The 16725-nt window shown below is 33.6% G+C and overlaps 3 protein-coding genes across 4 annotated transcripts; all 3 read left to right on the top strand.

Annotated features, from left to right (window-relative positions):
- Positions 1 to 1154: 1154 nt before the first annotated feature.
- Positions 1155 to 2270, top strand: LOC112099603. The gene has a single exon (XM_024187016.1). The coding sequence runs from the start codon at positions 1155 to 1157 to the stop codon at positions 2268 to 2270; it is 1116 nt and encodes a 371-aa protein (XP_024042784.1).
- A 177-nt stretch (positions 2271 to 2447) lies between these two features.
- On the top strand, positions 2448 to 3740 carry LOC112099602. Its single transcript, XM_024187015.1, has 2 exons — positions 2448 to 2979; positions 3094 to 3740. The coding sequence occupies exons 1-2, from the start codon at positions 2448 to 2450 to the stop codon at positions 3738 to 3740; spliced, it is 1179 nt and encodes a 392-aa protein (XP_024042783.1).
- Positions 3741 to 9858: 6118 nt separating this feature from the next.
- LOC18049451 (mitogen-activated protein kinase kinase 9) lies at positions 9859 to 15821 on the top strand. 2 transcript variants are annotated; one of them, XM_024189734.1, is made up of 2 exons: positions 9859 to 10968; positions 15790 to 15821. In XM_024189734.1, exons 1-2 carry the CDS (start codon positions 10023 to 10025, stop codon positions 15819 to 15821), a joined length of 978 nt encoding a protein of 325 aa, XP_024045502.1. In that variant the 5' UTR covers positions 9859 to 10022. The 2 variants fall into 2 exon arrangements, with proteins under 2 accessions (XP_024045502.1, XP_006441324.1); XM_006441261.2 differs by lacking the exon at positions 15790 to 15821 and having other exon boundaries at positions 9862 to 11152.
- Positions 15822 to 16725: the final 904 nt, after the last annotated feature.

Genomic DNA, 16725 nt, shown 5'->3' with positions numbered 1-16725 from the left:
CGAAGAGAAAATAAATTTGGAAGAGGGCAGATCCAATTCGGCAGCAAGAGGAAAATCAATAGCCGCTTGAATTAATCTCCATGATTGGTTTTATCAATTCTCTTATTCCCAATTCAATTATGTTAGGCTAGATTTTTATTTGGTTGAGGGTGAATTTAAAACCCTAAACATGCTATGCAATTAAATTTAAATTCTATCATTTAATTTATTTAATTGAGATTGTTTATGTTCTTCTATAATTAATGTTCATGGTTTATTCTTGTTTTATTTGAGTGGCCAATTAGATAGGACTTGAATAAATTTTATTGCTAGATTAAAATTCTTGATCCGTAATTGTCTTGATATTTTAATCATTAGTAGCAGGTTGGAATTAGTGATTTCAATTGAAGAGCATAACCTAGGTTAAATAATCCGAGCTTGTGTGTTTATTGCCTAGATCAACCTAATATCTTTCTTTGTTTAATGCTTCCATTATCTTAAATTTAAAGAGCTTGTTTTAAATTATTTAATGGTTAGAGATTAGGTGAAGAGCTTATTTTGCCTAACGACACACTAAGGAAAGATTGAGACTAACAGAGCTTATTGTTGTCTACGGTTGATAGTTTCAATATAAATTGATGATAGAATTAATATATTATGTGCATGTTTGGTGGTGGCGAATGATCATTTAACCAAAGTTTTCATCATTATTATTTCTTTCTCATTTAATTAGAGTTTTTATTAAATTCTTGTTCGTAGTTTTAATTTCTTTACTTCTTACTATTTAGTTAAAAATTCATAAACCCCCTTTTATTTTTAATTGGCATTTTCTTTAGTTAGATTAATTTATATTATTATTATTATTATTACTATTACTATTATTTATTTTAAATCTTGCTTTGGAGTTAATAATAAATATAACTAGCATAGTCTCTGTGGGATCAATCCTTACTCGCTCTGTACTAATTATTTATATTAATAGTAAGGTTTTAAATTTGGTGCACCTTAACGACACTACCAAATTTTTGGCGCCATTGCCGGGGACTAGTGTCTAGTTTGTTTATTATCACTCGTTTTATTTTTATTTATTTTTTTTTTCTTTATTTCTTTTCTCATTTTATTTATTTATTTTATTTTAATTAGTTATTTTGTTTTTGTTCTATATTTAGATTTTCATGAGCATAGAGGACATTCGATTGAAACTCGAACAACTTAGAGCAACCTCATCATATTCAGAACTCGATTTTGCCATCCACATTCCACTCCCGAAGACAGAGCCAAGCAGCCCAGAACCCGAACCAATGGCTCAAAATAACAACCGAACACTTAAAGAGTTGGCAGCTCCTAACTTGGACCAGCAACCCTTATGCATTGAGAATCCAAACCCTCAGGTAAACTTTGAACTCAAATCTGGGATGATTCATCTTCTTCCTACTTTTCATGGTCTTGCAGGAGAGGATCCAAATAAGCACTTGAAGGAGTTCCATGTGGTCTGTTCCACAATGAAACCAGCCGGAGTTTCGGAAGAGCAAGTTAAACTAATGGCCTTCCCATTCTCTTTGGCGGATTCGGCCAAGGAATGGTTGTACTATCTTCCCTCCGGTACTGTCACTACATGGAATGAGATGCGTCAGCTATTTTTGGAGAAATATTTCCCAGCATCAAAAGCTGGCAACATTCGAAAAGAAATTTGTGGAATCCGACAGTATAATGGAGAGCCGCTCTACGACTATTGGGAACGATTCAAAAAGCTATGTGCTAGTTGCCCTCACCATCAGATAAGTGATCAACTTCTTATTCAATACTTTTATGAGGGTCTACTACCTATGGATAGCAGTATGATTGATGCCGCTAGTGGAGGAGCACTCGTGGATAAGACACCAGAAGCAACCCGAAATCTCATTGCTAACATGGCTGCTAATTCCCAACAGTTCAACACTAGGAACGATCTACTACTGCCACCTAAGCGAGTCAATGAGGTAAGTACTACTTCTCTAGAAAAACAAGTTTCAAATCTTACTTCTTTAGTGCAACAATTAGCTCTAGGGCAACAAGCGAGACCATGTGGCGTTTGTTCCATGGTCGGGCATGCGACTGATATGTGCCCTACTCTCCAAGAGGGATCACATGAGCAGGCCAACGCAATTGAGGGGTTTCTAGGCCAACCAAGACAAAGGTATGATCCCTACTCTAATTTTTACAATGAAAGGTGGAAGGATCACCCTAATTTTAGGTATGGGAACCAACAACAAGGCATTCCTAATGTGGCACCATCTCGACCACCGGGCTAACCCCAACAGCGGGTGCAACAGCCTTACCAAGTTCGGCCACCTCCACCTCCTCAAAATCAAGGTACGTCTTTGGAAGATCTTGTAAAAGCTCTCGCTACTAACTCTATGCAATTCCAACAGACTACCCAGACACAGCTCCAACATTTAGAGAATCAAATTGCCCAATTGGCCACATCCATGAGTAGGATAGAGGCTAGAACTTCAGGAAAGTTACCTTCTCAACCAGAAATTAATCCAAAGGAGAATGCTAGTGCTATGTCTCTTAGGAGCGGGAAGCAATTGGAACCATTATTAGCTAAGCCATCAAAAGTATCCACAGCATCATCGCCCTCTGTGACCAATTCCTCCCCTAAGGCTCTTCCTTTAACAAAGAAAGATGATTCCCACTCGACATTGCCAGTCGATCCATCTGGCCAGGTAAGTATCCCCTCACCTCAAATTAAGACTCTCTCCATTCCTCCACCATTTCCTAGCAGATTTAAACAATCCAAGAAAGAGGAACAAGAAAAAGAGATCCTTGAGACCTTTCGTAAAGTAGAGGTAAATATTCCTCTACTTGATGCTATTAAACAAGTGCCGCGTTATGCAAAGTTTTTTAAGGAGTTATGCAGCAACAAGCGAAAGTTGAGCGGTAACGAAAAGGTAAGTGTTGGAGAGAATGTTTCTGCTGTACTTCAAAGAAAACTTCCGCCTAAGTGCAAAGATCCAGGTACTTTCACTATCCCCTGCACTATTGGTAATACCAGATTCGAAAGATGTATGCTAGATTTAGGGGCCTCAATTAATGTTATGCCATATTCGATTTATAACTCCTTGAATTTAGGTCCAATGGAAGAAACTGGTATAATTATTCAATTGGCTGACAGATCTAATGCTTACCCGAAAGGGGTTATGGAAGATGTTCTTGTGCAGGTCAATGAATTGGTCTTTCCAGCTGATTTTTATATCCTTGAAATGGAGGATGAGTTGTCGCCCAATCCCACTCCTATTCTGTTGGGGCGGCCATTTCTTAAGACAGCCCGAACCAAGATTGATGTTCACGATGGAACCCTCACAATGGAATTCGATGGTGAAGTGATTCGCTTCAATATCTTTGAGGCAATGAGGTATCCTAGTGATGTTCATTCTATTTTTGCCATGGATGATATTAATACTTTGGTGCAGGATTTCTTTAAATTATCCGGTAATGACAGTTTTGAAATTGCCATAAGCAAAAATCTTACGAAAGATGATTCTAAGGAACATGCAAATTTGATAAAGTTGGATGATGAGGTAGAGGAAGCTATGGCGATCTTAGATGGAGCAGTCACATTACGCACCAATGGGTATAATGTTTCTTACCTTGAATTGCCTTTATTAAACGAGAAACTTTTACCTTCAATTGTGCAGGCACCTACCTTAGAACTTAACCACTCCCAGAACACCTGCAATATATTTACTTGGGTGATAATGAAACACTTCCAGTCATAATTGCTAAAATCCTCACCCCAGTTCAACAAGAAAAGTTAATTAGGGTGCTTCGGGATCACAAGACGGCGATTGGCTGGACCATTGCCGACATTAAGGGAATTAGTCCTTCCATGTGCATGCATCGCATTTTACTAGAGGAAGGGTCTAAACCAACGAGAGATGCACAACGCCGCCTTAATCCACCAATGATGGAAGTCGTAAAACAGGAGATACTAAAACTCCTTAATGTGGGGATTATTTATCCCATTTCTGATAGTAAATGGGTGAGTCCTGTGCAGGTAGTTCCAAAAAAATCAGGCATCACAGTGGTCAAGAATGAAGAAAACGAGCTTGTGCCAACTAGAGTTCAAACTGGGTGGAGAGTTTGCATTGACTATCGTAAACTGAATGCAGCCACTCGGAAGGACCATTTTCCTCTGCCATTCATTGATCAAATGCTTGAAAGGTTAAGTGGTCACTCTCATTATTGTTTTCTTGATGGTTACTCAGGTTATAATTAGATCGTTATCGCTCCGGAAGACCAAGAGAAAACGACATTCACATGCCCCTTCGGAACATTTGCTTACCGACGCATGCCGTTTGGTCTCTGTAACGCTCCTGCCACTTTCCAAAGGTGTATGATGAGTATTTTTTCTGATTATGTGGAGAACATCATTGAGGTATTTATGGATGATTTTACAGTTTATGGTGATTCTTTCGATAAATGTTTAGATAACCTTACACTTGTTCTTAAACGATGCATTGACACTAACCTTGTGCTTAATTGGGAAAAATGTCATTTTATGGTTAATCAAGGTATTGTACTAGGTCATGTTAATTCTGAAAAGGGGATTGAAGTTGATAAATCTAAGATAGATCTTATACGCTCCTTACCACCTCCCACTAGAGTGAGGGGGGTTCGTTCTTTTCTTGGTCATGCAAGTTTCTATCGCAGGTTTATCAAGGACTTCTCCAAGATAGCTTTACCTCTCTGCAAGTTACTTCAAAAGGATGCAACGTTTGACTTCAATGAAGAGTGCGAAAGAGCTTTTAAGAAGTTAAAAGAGGTTTTGACATCGGCCCCTGTGATTCAACCACCAAACTGGGATTTACCATTTGAGATTATGTGTGATGCCAGTGACTATGTTGTTGGAGCCGTGTTGGGCTAGCGTGTGGGCAAGTTTCCTCATGTCATCTATTATGCCTCTCGTACATTGAATGATGCACAACTTAACTATTCCACTACCGAGAAAGAACTTTTAGCAGTTATCTTTGCCTTAGAGAAATTTCATTCTTATTTAATTGGATCTAAGGTGATCGTTTACTCTGACCATGCAGCTATTAGGTACTTGCTCACCAAAAAGGATGCCAAGCCGCGCCTTATTCGATGGATACTTCTATTGCAAGAATTTGACTTAGAGGTTCTAGATAAGAGAGGTTCTGAGAATTTGGTGGCAGATCATTTAAGTCGACTTACCTATAACAAAGATGCTCTTCCATTGCATGAGAACTTTCCAGATGAGCAGTTATTACATGTAGGTATAGTTACTCCTTGGTATGCAGATATTGTCAATTACTTGGTTACCCGGATAGTACCGAAAGAGATAACCCGTGCACAAAAGGATAAGATCAAGAGTGATGCCAAGTATTATGTGTGGGATGAGCCATACTTGTGGAAGCATTGTTCTAATCAAGTTATTAGAAGGTGCGTACCCGAAACTGAATTTACTTCTATTCTCACATTTTGTCATACTTTGGCTTGTGGAGGACATTTTGGACCAAAGAGAACAGCCCTTAAGGTACTTGCGAGCGGTTTTTATTGGCCATCACTATTTAAGGACGCATATTTGTTTTGCAAATCTTGTGATCGTTGTCAGAGAACAGGTAATTTGGGACCTAGAAATCAAATGCCACAATCTCCCATTCTTATAGTTGAGATTTTTTATGCTTGGGGCATCGACTTCATGGGACCACTTCCTTTATCATTTGGTAATCTCTATATTGTTCTTGCGGTTGATTATGTTTCAAAATGGGTGGAAGCAAAAGCCACCCGAACTAACGATTCTAAGGTTGTGGTAGATTTTATAAAGAGTAACATCTTTACAAGGTTTGGAACACCAAAGGCAATTATCAGCGACAGAGGCACTCACTTTTGTAACAGGTCAATAGAAGCCCTCTTTCGAAAATACAACATCACTCACAAGTTAATTCGAATAGAAAGGACTGGAGCCTACGGCTTGATGATGCACTTTGGGCATATAGGACCGCATACAAAACTCCTATTGGTATGTCACCCTACAGGTTGGTATATGGTAAGCCTTGTCATCTTCCAGTGGAACTTGAACATAAAGCATGGTGGGTTGTGAAACAATGTAACATGGAACTGGACGCTGCCGGCCAACACAGAAAGCTCCAATTGCAAGAATTAGAGGAAATTCGAAATGTTGCCTACGAGAGTTCACGAATCTATAAGGAAAAGACTAAAGTTTTTCATGACAAGCAGATCTTGAGAAAGAATTTTAAAGTTGGACAGAAAGTTTTGCTATTCCATTCTCGCCTTAAGTTGTTTCCAGGTAAGTTACGTTTTCGATGGGTTGGGCCTTTTGTTGTTATTAATGTTTTTCATCATGGTGCAGTTGAGATCAAGAGCTTAAAGATAGGTAAAGAGTTCAAAGTTAATGGTCATAGGTTGAAGCCTTACTATGAAAATTTTCAAACACTCAATGTAAAGGAGGCTCCACTTTATGAACCTGTGTACGTTGATGAGTGAAACTTGAGAACCAGGTCAGGCTGAGGACAATAAACCAAGCGCTTATTGGGAGGCAACCCAATGGCTGGAGAAAAGATTTTGAGAGCACGCCATAACAGATTTGATTTTTCTCCCTCTCATTCTTATTTACTTTACCTACGTTGTGTTGAATTTTGTTTGTTTCTGTTTGTGTGTCTCATCTCATTTTCCCATGTTTAATTCTGTCTTTTGTTAGCTTAGGCTTACATTGAGGACAATGTAAGAATTAAGTGTGGGGGGGGGGATTTCAAACTTAGTTTTTGTTGCTTCGTCTTTTTCTTTTTCTTTTTTTTTAAAAAAAAAACAAAAAAATGTTTTGAATATTAGCCAGTGATAAGAATTTGATTCACAATGAATATGGTTCTTAGAAAGGGTTGAATATTACCTTAGTTTATACTTGATTTTTGTGTTGATTTCCTCTTAATTGAGATTCTTTAAACCATAAGCACTAATATCAATTCTTTCATAATTTTGACTTAGAATTTGAGATTGACGCTGTCTGAGTTAAGAATTTTAGATTGAGTAAATGATTGTTTGTCTTGATTCTTATCTCCACAATACAGTGTAGTATACACAGGCACCATAGTCAGAAATAGCTACCTATAACCCTTAAGAGTGAAGCTATCCTTGAGTAATTTGGGCCTATGTACCACCAGTATGTAGAGGATAATCTACCATGAGAAGAAGGCTACCTTAAAGGGTAGAGTGAAAGCTCCTGACTAAAAAAAAAAAAAAAAAAAAACTTCGAAAGAAAATGCACACAAATGCCTGTAAAAGAAGAAAAAATTGGAGATCAAGATGATAAGATTAGTTTGACCTACTCTTTTCTTTGTTCGAGGCAAAGGCTGTTGATATTGAAGATTTTGGGAATGAATTTTAATTGAATTGATTCACACACACACTATGAGAATCAAAAGAGAGATGGGATTGACTATTGAATTAAAGTTAGAACTTCGATAATATTTGAAATTTTCTTTGAGCTATATGACTTATACAATCTTTGAGGCTATTTTTATTCTAAATTCTTTTGTTCTTTGTTCTAAAAAAAAAAAATTACAATGATGTTTGTGGGTATCATCGCTGAAGCCCTCACGAGACTATAACTCGTCCACTAGGGCCGCCTAGGGGTTTAAAGGCTTATTGCATACGCTAAATGCAATCGTGATTTCCTACAAAAGTGGACTAGTTTAGGTTTTCTTTTTATTTTTGTTCTAGGTTTGCTCGAGGACGAGCAAAGGGTAAGTGTGGGGGAATTTGATAAGTGCATATTTTCCATATATTTTACTATTAATTTCTCCATCTTTTTCCTGTTTTGGTCTTAAATATTCTAGTTATTTTATTTCATTTTTAAATTATACATATTTTACCCTTAATTATTTAATTACTAGTGATTTTTATTTGTTATTTTAAAATTTTAATTAATTGAATTATTTTGTTGAATAATGAATTAATTGAAGATTAAGGATAAAAAGGGCATGGGAAGTTTAAGTTGGGAAGAAATAAAAATTAAATTGAAAGACAAAAATGCGGCCAAGAATTAATGGAAATCAAGAAGACCAAAATTAGAAGTCAATCTCTTCAGAGCATGAACGGTGGGCATGCATTTGGAAAGCAAAGATTTGGCAATTTGGAATGCATGTGCTGGGCATTAAAAGAAGAAATCTTTAATTGGCCTTTTGCTTTTGTGGTCAAACGTGTGGCTAGCTTTCAAAGTTTAATAAGGAAATAATTTTAAAAGGGCTTGGTGAGTGGGCTTTGTAAGTCGGTGGATGGCTTTGACTTATGATAAGTTGTGAAGATTAATGCAATTAGAATCCAATAAGGATTAAGCATGTCAATAACATTATATAAAGGCCAAGAGGATTTGAGGAAGGAGGAGCCGCAAGAAGGGAAAAAACAAAGGAGAAGAATTCGAGCAGCAAGAGACTTTGGAAGAGGGCAGATCCAATTCGGCAGCAAGAGGAAAATCAATAGCCGCTTGAATTAATCTCCATGATTGGTTTTATCAATTCTCTTATTCCCAATTCAATTATGTTAGGCTAGATTTTTATTTGGTTGAGGGTGAATTTAAAACCTTAAACATGCTATGCTATTAAATTTAAATTCTATCATTTAATTTATTTAATTGAGATTGTTTATGTTCTTCTATAATTAATGTTCATTGTTTATTCTTGTTTTATTTGAGTGGCCAATTAGATAGGACTTGAATAAATTTTATTGCTATATTAAAATTCTTGATCCGTAATTGTCTTGATATTTTAATCATTTGTAGCAGGTTGGAATTAGTGATTTCAATTGAAGAACATAACCTAGGTTAAATAATCCGAGCTTGTGTGTTTATTGCCTAGATCAACCTAATATCTTTCTTTGTTTAATGCTTCCATTATCTTAAATTTAAAGAACTTGTTTTAAATTATTTAATGGTTAGAGATTAGGTGAAGAGCTTATTTTGCCTAACGACAAACTAAGGAAAGATTGAGACTAACAGAGCTTATTGTTGTCTACGGTTGATAGTTTCAATATAAATTGATGATAGAATTAATATATTATGTGCATGTTTGGTGGTGGCGAATGATCCTTTAACCAAAGTTTTCATCATTATTATTTCTTTTTCATTTAATTACAGTTTTTATTAAATTCTTGTTCGTAGTTTTAATTTCTTTACTTCTTACTATTTAGTTAAAAATTCATAAACCCCCTTTTATTTTTAATTGGCATTTTCTTTAGTTAGATTAATTTATATTATTATTATTATTACTATTACTATTATTTTATTTTAAATCTTGCTTTGGAGTTAATAATAAATATAACTAGCATAGTCTCTGTGGGATCAATCCTTACTCGCTCTGTACTAATTATTTATATTAATGGTAAGATTTTAAATTTGGTGCACCTTAACGACACTACCAGTGAAAGTACAAGAAGACAAAGTAGGAGTACCATGCAACATTTGCATGGTAGGTGGATCCAAATAAAGGATAATGTTTTAAACATTACAAAGACGTTTCATTTTTTGGTATTATTTGTTTAAAAATTTAATTTAATTTTTTTAGGTAGTATAAAATACTATAGATTAAAATATTAGTATGATTTATGTATTAAAAATTACGAAAATTTATCTAGTTCATAAATATTATTCAATCATCAAATTTAAAGATAAAATTGTAACTTTAAAATATCAAGTGGTTTGTCATTACAAAAGGAGAGGGGGAAGAAATATCACCGCTATTGATAAGTGAAGTGATGGCGACAATATATTGTATTTAAGTCACATGCGAATTAACAGCGGTATAAATAAATAAGCCACCACATCGCCCATAGAGCTACCGCATGGCCCCAAGATTTAAAGTTATATCAAGTGGTGGACCCCAATTGTCTGTATCCACCCACCTTCCTTCAGCCGTCATCTCCCAATCTCATCCTCCACGTGCTTTCACTTCCACTTATATATTTCATCCTTGATCCTTCCCACTTCATTTCAAAATCAAAACAAAAAGATAATAATAATAACAATAATGGCCGTCGTAAAGCAACGTCGCCAACTCAATCTTCGTCTCCCTATGCCTGAACTTTCGGAGCGGTGCCTGCGTTTTCCTTTGCCCCTCCCTCCCACTGCCCCCAACACTAATAACAACACCACCGCCGCCACCGCCGCCATCGCCTACTCTGATCTTGAGAAACTTCAAGTCCTTGGCCATGGAAACGGTGGAACAGTCTACAAAGTCCAACACAGATGCACCCACAAAATCTACGCCCTCAAAGTTGTCCATGGCGACGCTGACCCCACCGTGCGCCGCCAAGTCTTCCGTGAAATGGAAATCCTCCGCCGCACTGACTCTCCTTTCATTGTTCAGTGCTTTGGTATATTCGAAAAGCCTTCTGGTGACATCGCTATTTTGATGGAGTACATGGATTCAGGCACCCTCGATACTTTGTTGAACAAAAACGGCACCTTTTCGGAGCCTAAGCTTGCTCACATGGCCTCTCAAATTCTCAAAGGTTTGAGTTATTTGCATGGCCATAAAATCATTCATCGAGATATTAAGCCATCCAATTTACTGGTTAATAACAACAACATGCAAGTGAAAATAGCCGATTTTGGTGTTAGTAAAATCATGTGCCGTTCTTTGGATGCTTGTAATTCTTATGTGGGTACTTGTGCTTATATGAGTCCTGAAAGATTTGACCCCGATGCCTACGGAGGGAATTACAATGGTTATGCTGGAGATATTTGGAGCTTGGGGCTTACTTTGTTGGAGCTTTATTTGGGTCATTTTCCGTTTCTTCAACCAGGTCAAAGACCCGATTGGGCCACCCTCATGTGTGCTATATGTTTCGGGGATCCGCCCAGTTTGCCCGACGGGGCATCCCCGGAATTTCGCAGTTTCATTGAGTGTTGTTTGCAAAAGGAATTTAGTAAAAGATGGACGGCTTCTCAGCTTCTGACTCATCCTTTTCTGTGCAAAAATCGAAGATCCGATTGCTGACCCGAACCCGAATAATCAATGAGAGTTTGTATTTGTATATACTTTCGGAATCAGATTTCAATTTTGTACATTATTATCTTTTGTCTTCATTAGCTGTTTTATTCAACTCTTCAAAATGAGAGTCAGAGAAATTATTTGTATTTTTGGTTAAAACTTGAGTTTAACATTTTTTTTACTGTTTGTAATGATCCTTATAATTAACCCCAAAAATCTGCATGAACTAGTACTATTTGTTCGTCTACTTCGACTTACCTAACGCAACGCAATGCTTCGTTTTTGTTGAGCTAATTTTCCTCGTCAAACATTTAATTCGGAGACCGAATTCCACTTTCTGGCACTCTTCCGCGCCGGGCGCTAAGGTCAATATTTTTATTCATTCAAAGTCCATTTTACAACAATTTAAAAAAGTCAGTTGTTTTGTTTTCTTATGCCGTCGAGATATTCAATTTATTGCAGTAAATAATTGAATGAATGAATTATTAAAAATGAGTCCATTGAAATATTCTCGAACCACACTTGAATGATAATTCTATCAAACATGCACGTAATTAATATATAAAGAGCTCTATTATAAATAAATACCGTTAAACTGGTTATTTTGTATTTAATTTGATACATTGATGCGGTCATGCGGGCGTATGATCTCCTTCTAATATAGATACAGACTTTTCGTAGTTAAATTACAAGATTAGGTATTTATTTACCTTTTGAACATCTGTATGTAGCTCTATATGACTAGCACTTAATTTGTCACAGGAAATCTTTTAACTAATTTCCCAAATTATGAGATGTTTCAAATAAATAAATATCATTAAATACAAAATTTCATGATGTTTGAATTATTTTCATTATACTATAACAAATTTTGTATTAGGGATGGCAGCATTTCCCGCGCGAACCATACTCATGGGTTCCCGATCAATTCCGATTGGGAATGGGCTCTCAAAAAATTTTAGATTTAAAAATGGCTTCATTTTGGAGATAAACGCAAGTCTCAAATATATTTCGAGTTTAGATTTAGGGATTTTATCGGGCCCGGAATTTGAATCCTAAATATGCTTTTCTTAAAAAAAATCAAAATATATTTTAATTTAATCATATAATAATAATTTAAAAAAGAAACTCAACGCACATATGTTTAATTAGATAATAGAAAAATATAACAAAACTAATACCCTAGAACTAAACTCACGGTGAGTTAATCACATCGCCACCTCCGTGTCTCCAACGGAGCTTCCTCTTCCCAACCGTCGCATGCAACACCAAAAGATCAAGCTTCGCCACTGCTTTCATTTCTCACTTTTCCATTTGGTGGTGTTGGATGTCAGAGCCGGGGCCATGAACGTCATAAGCTCTGTTGGAATTAATATGGCCAACAAGCAGCTCATGTCCTCCTCCGGTTATGCTTTCAACTTTGGTTTGTCTTCGATTTGAGCTGATCTTATTTTTCAATTATAGAATTTATTATTATTTCATTACTTTGAACATAATTTCTTTCATCCCTTCGTGGATCCGCAAGATTCATGCACTTTTCCAATTTTTTTTAATGGAATTGCAATACAGCCCAACGATTTAAGATAAGGATAAACTTATGCTTTAAAATCTGTATATAATTATTATTTTTTCTAAATATTCAAAATTATTATTTAAAAAAAAATAAATGGGGACCAAGCCCGCATTTTAATCTCCACCTAATTTCGGGATTATCAGGGGCATCCCGAATTATCCTCAATTAAAACTTTTTCGGGTATAGGGTAGGTTTAGAGTAGCGTTGATAAATTAAGTGCTTGGGTTGGGTAGGGGTGGGCCTGGGTCAAGCCCACTACGAGCTTGGCTGGGTTTGGGGCGGGGCTTGTGCTATTACTTATTTTTAATTTTTTTTTAAATTGTTGTAAACTTAAAATGAGTTAGTAATAATCAAGTTATAATCAATAATAAATTAAAGAAAATAAATATTTCAAAATAAAATAATAAATAAATAAAATAAAGTAAATAAAAGTTTAGAGATTTAATTTTTTAGTACTGAATTTTCTAATTCAAGCATTTTTTTAATTAATTAACATTTAAAAGAGAGATTAGTATTATAATTTTAAGTTTTTTGATTTATTATTGATATATAAATTAAGAATTTAAGTTTTTTTTTTTATTTTTCTATTATTTTTTAATTTAAATTTATTATTCTAATTTATAAATTTATTTTAAAAAAAATAGAACACTTAAATCTGGTCCATACTTTTTTTCCTAAGTCTTTGTTCAGACGAGCTTGAATTTGCCCATACTTTTTTGTCATCCCTAATTTGGAGATTGCTTTTAAATCGAATTCGGGAATTATGATCTTCGGCGCGAACCCACCCCACTGACATCACTAATTCGTATAACATAATCAAAATTCGGTATCTTTCTTATTTCCTATCAAGATATTTATAGAAAAAAAATCGTTACTAGGCATGTCCCACGTGCTTAAAAATATTTGATAGACGATAAAATTCTTAAGGGATTTGTTTTTATTTAAACTTAATTATTTAATTTTCAATAATTTATATTATCCGTTTGGTTCTTAGTAGGTTCCACTCCCACAAGTTGCAGATTAAACTTTTCTATATACGATAACGATGTGAACAATAATTCAAAAAGATAAATAGTTTCCTACATTTTTGTTGTCTACATTCACATGTTCACTTTACTTGTTTGCCACCCTAAGTGGCACATTAGGGTTGTCGATAGCGATTGATCAAGTGACGTGGTAGTGGATTGGTTTGGACTGTCCTGGTACTCGTACACTAAACAAGTTATTAAAAAAAAAACATAAAAAAGTGTAATGTTCTAATTCTTAATATTTAAGTTTTAATTTAAAATATTTTTAATGTGGTATTTATTTATTGAATAAGATAATAAAATAATAATAAGTTTATATTTATTAGTTAATAAATAAATAATACATATTATTATAATTAAAATTAAAACTGAAAGACCAAGCATTATTTTAAAAAAAATGGCTAAAATTAGATATTTCTTGATTGCTTCTCTTACAACTGGAGATGTCTAACGGGTCGTGCCATCATCAAAGGAAGGGACATGTGTGCTCATGTTCGTGCTGTGCCCTGCCCACTTATTCCTTGCCCATACGTACTGTGTTGTGAATCGTGTAGTGCCAAACTGCCATACCTAAGAAAAAAAATATGAAAAGCTTTTTTCTTCTTTTTTTTTTAATTTTTTTAAGAGGGCGTGCCATACTTTTTTCTAGCCTATTGATTCCATTTTGTCAAATTCAATAGAATTAAAAATTTAAAACTTAAGTCCATATTTAATAATAATAAACTAATAATAGTAAGCAAACGTAACATTAATTACTAAGTTAGACTCTACGGTATTAGAATCCTTTTTTAATACTTAACAACAACAATAATAAGAATAAAATTTTCTTAAGAGTTAACTTAATTGTCAACTTGAACTTATATAGAGTCATAGATCATAGTGTATAATAACATTAATACATATCTATAAAATCATAATATTTATAATTTTATTTATTAAAATCATGACATCAATAATTCATTTAATAAATTATACATATAAATCAATTAGATTTTTTTTAAATTAAGAATTAAATGAATTTACAAAACTTGCGCTAATAAAATATATTAAAAGATTCAATTTTAAGTTATTTGTAAAATTATAAAATTTTAAATTTACTTTCATTCAAAAGTGAAACGTACTTATTACGGGCCTTTTTACGTGCTGTGTTTTATCTCATCTCTAATAGTACAGTGCCTTTAAGGCCCACGTACCTAAAATTTGAAACACAACCCAGCTGCATGTGTACTGTGCAATACCACATGATTCACCAAAACATACCATATTATATTAACATATGTCGTGCTCATATTATGCCACGTACCATCCGACCCGTTGACCATCTCTACATACAACATCCACAAATAAATATCTTTTAAAAATAAGCAGTTGAGTTACACAAGAATTCTTATGGAAGTAGCAACTTGTATGTCTCAATCACGCTATCAAATGCATGAACGTGAACGCAAGTGCTTATTAAATAACAAAGCAGCTAGCATCATCAATGATGTCAACTCCATTTTTTTCTCTAGGTAAATACTTCCTTTTTCTTTAGGTAAATACTCACGTGATTGTTTTATATTTTTATCAAAATCATGTTATTTTTTATCTTTCTTTTTTTATTTCTTTTTACAGTTGTTCATTTGAAGTTCATTAAGAGAATTAAATCCGCTAAATTACTTTCTTTCCATCTTTTCAATTAATTTTTATGTTACGAAATTATCCCTAAAATAAATTACAATTAACGGCAAATAATATTTATAAATAAAATATATTTAGGTAGTGTATTTTTTTATTTAAAATCTGAATGACTCTAAATTTAACTAAAATCTGAATATCTGAATGCATATATCTAAATAACATATATTTTTTTATCAATATTTGAATATAAGTGTTAAGTTATTTTTTAAAAAGAAATATGAAATATGATATTTTGACATGTATAACCTTATAAATACTAACAACACTTATATTTATTTGTGGAACATATGACAAATTATAAATAAATTATTTGCTTAGTTAAAAAAATTGATAATGAGTACTTTAACAAAGCACGAAAAATAAAAAATATATCTAACACATGTACTTTAACAAACTAAGGTGCTTTTGTTTTTTAGTTTGAAGTCTGAATTTAACTTTTTTTCAGACATTTATTTATTTTAGGTTGTTTGTTTTTTTAACTTATCACTTATTGTTAGACAATTTTATTTGAATAGAAAAAGTAGAAAAAGTCCACTTTTATCTGAAGTCTAAAGTTTAAATGGAAAATTTTAATTTCAAATCTCAAAAATACCCTTAACAATTCATAAATTTCCAATATTATGTATAAACCTAATATTTTTGTATTATTCTTGAAGCTATTTTTTAACTACTTTAAATTTTTATTCACATGATAACATTAACTAAACTAAAATATTGAACAAATCAAATTATGTCCATTGTGATGAATAAAAAAATAAAATAATAGTGTTGACTTTATAATAAAAGTTGATGTTATAATTACATCTTTTATTAGAAAATTAAATTAAGATCAACAATGATAGTTTTTTTTTTAATGCTACCAAACTAATCAACCTGTGAAAATTATAAATTGTGAAGAACAAATATATGCACCACTTAAAAGGATATTTATGTCAAACTACTAGCTTTTAAATTTTCTCTTCAGATGTTGAAAAAGAAAAAACAAACATGTCATTCAAGCATTTTCATTCAGACCTATTCAGACTTTAGCTAAGTTCAGACCTATTCAAATTTCAGATTAAAAACAAACGCAACCTAAATACTCTAAATGTTTGAAAGTTATTAAAATTCAGACTTCAGGAAAAAAAAAAAAAAACCTTACTCATTAAGTCCATTTAATCTATATTCATTGCATGTAATTTTTTTTTCCAATTAACATCAAACATAACTTTTATATTGAGTCATTATTATTAAATTGTCAATCAAAAATCATATTGTGCAATTTTTATTATGTTTTTTCGAGAGCAAATATGGAGTCTGCACATAAAGGATTATAAAAAGGTAACTATGATGGATTTTGACTTAATTCTTCTCTTGTCTGTGAATTAAAATGCCCAAGCAAATGAAGCACTTTCAAGTCTAGATTGAGAAGTATAAGCAGTATTTTTTTTTTTATGATACAAATCAAATACTTTTA

Source organism: Citrus clementina, unplaced genomic scaffold (genome assembly GCF_000493195.1).
Source record: "Citrus clementina cultivar Clemenules unplaced genomic scaffold, Citrus_clementina_v1.0 scaffold_3, whole genome shotgun sequence".
In the NCBI taxonomy this organism is placed as follows: Eukaryota; Viridiplantae; Streptophyta; class Magnoliopsida; order Sapindales; family Rutaceae; genus Citrus; species Citrus x clementina.
The sequence above is the reverse complement of the archived record's forward strand: the minus strand, read 5'-3'. Positions and strand labels throughout refer to the sequence as shown.

What these genes read in the sequence shown, in the direction of transcription:
- LOC112099603 (XM_024187016.1), top strand. Translation starts at nt 1,155, where the DNA reads ATGAGCATAGAGGACATTCGATTGAAACTCGAACAACTTAGAGCAACC.
- LOC112099602 (XM_024187015.1), top strand. Translation starts at nt 2,448, where the DNA reads ATGAGTAGGATAGAGGCTAGAACTTCAGGAAAGTTACCTTCTCAACCA. An exon ending in GCCTAAGTGCAAAGATCCAG is followed by an intron (nt 2,980 to 3,093) that starts GTACTTTCACTA and finishes CCTTGAATTTAG; the next exon opens with GTCCAATGGAAGAAACTGGT.
- LOC18049451 (XM_024189734.1), top strand. Translation starts at nt 10,023, where the DNA reads ATGGCCGTCGTAAAGCAACGTCGCCAACTCAATCTTCGTCTCCCTATG. An exon ending in TCTGACTCATCCTTTTCTGT is followed by an intron (nt 10,969 to 15,789) that starts GCAAAAATCGAA and finishes TGAATAGAAAAA; the next exon opens with GTAGAAAAAGTCCACTTTTA.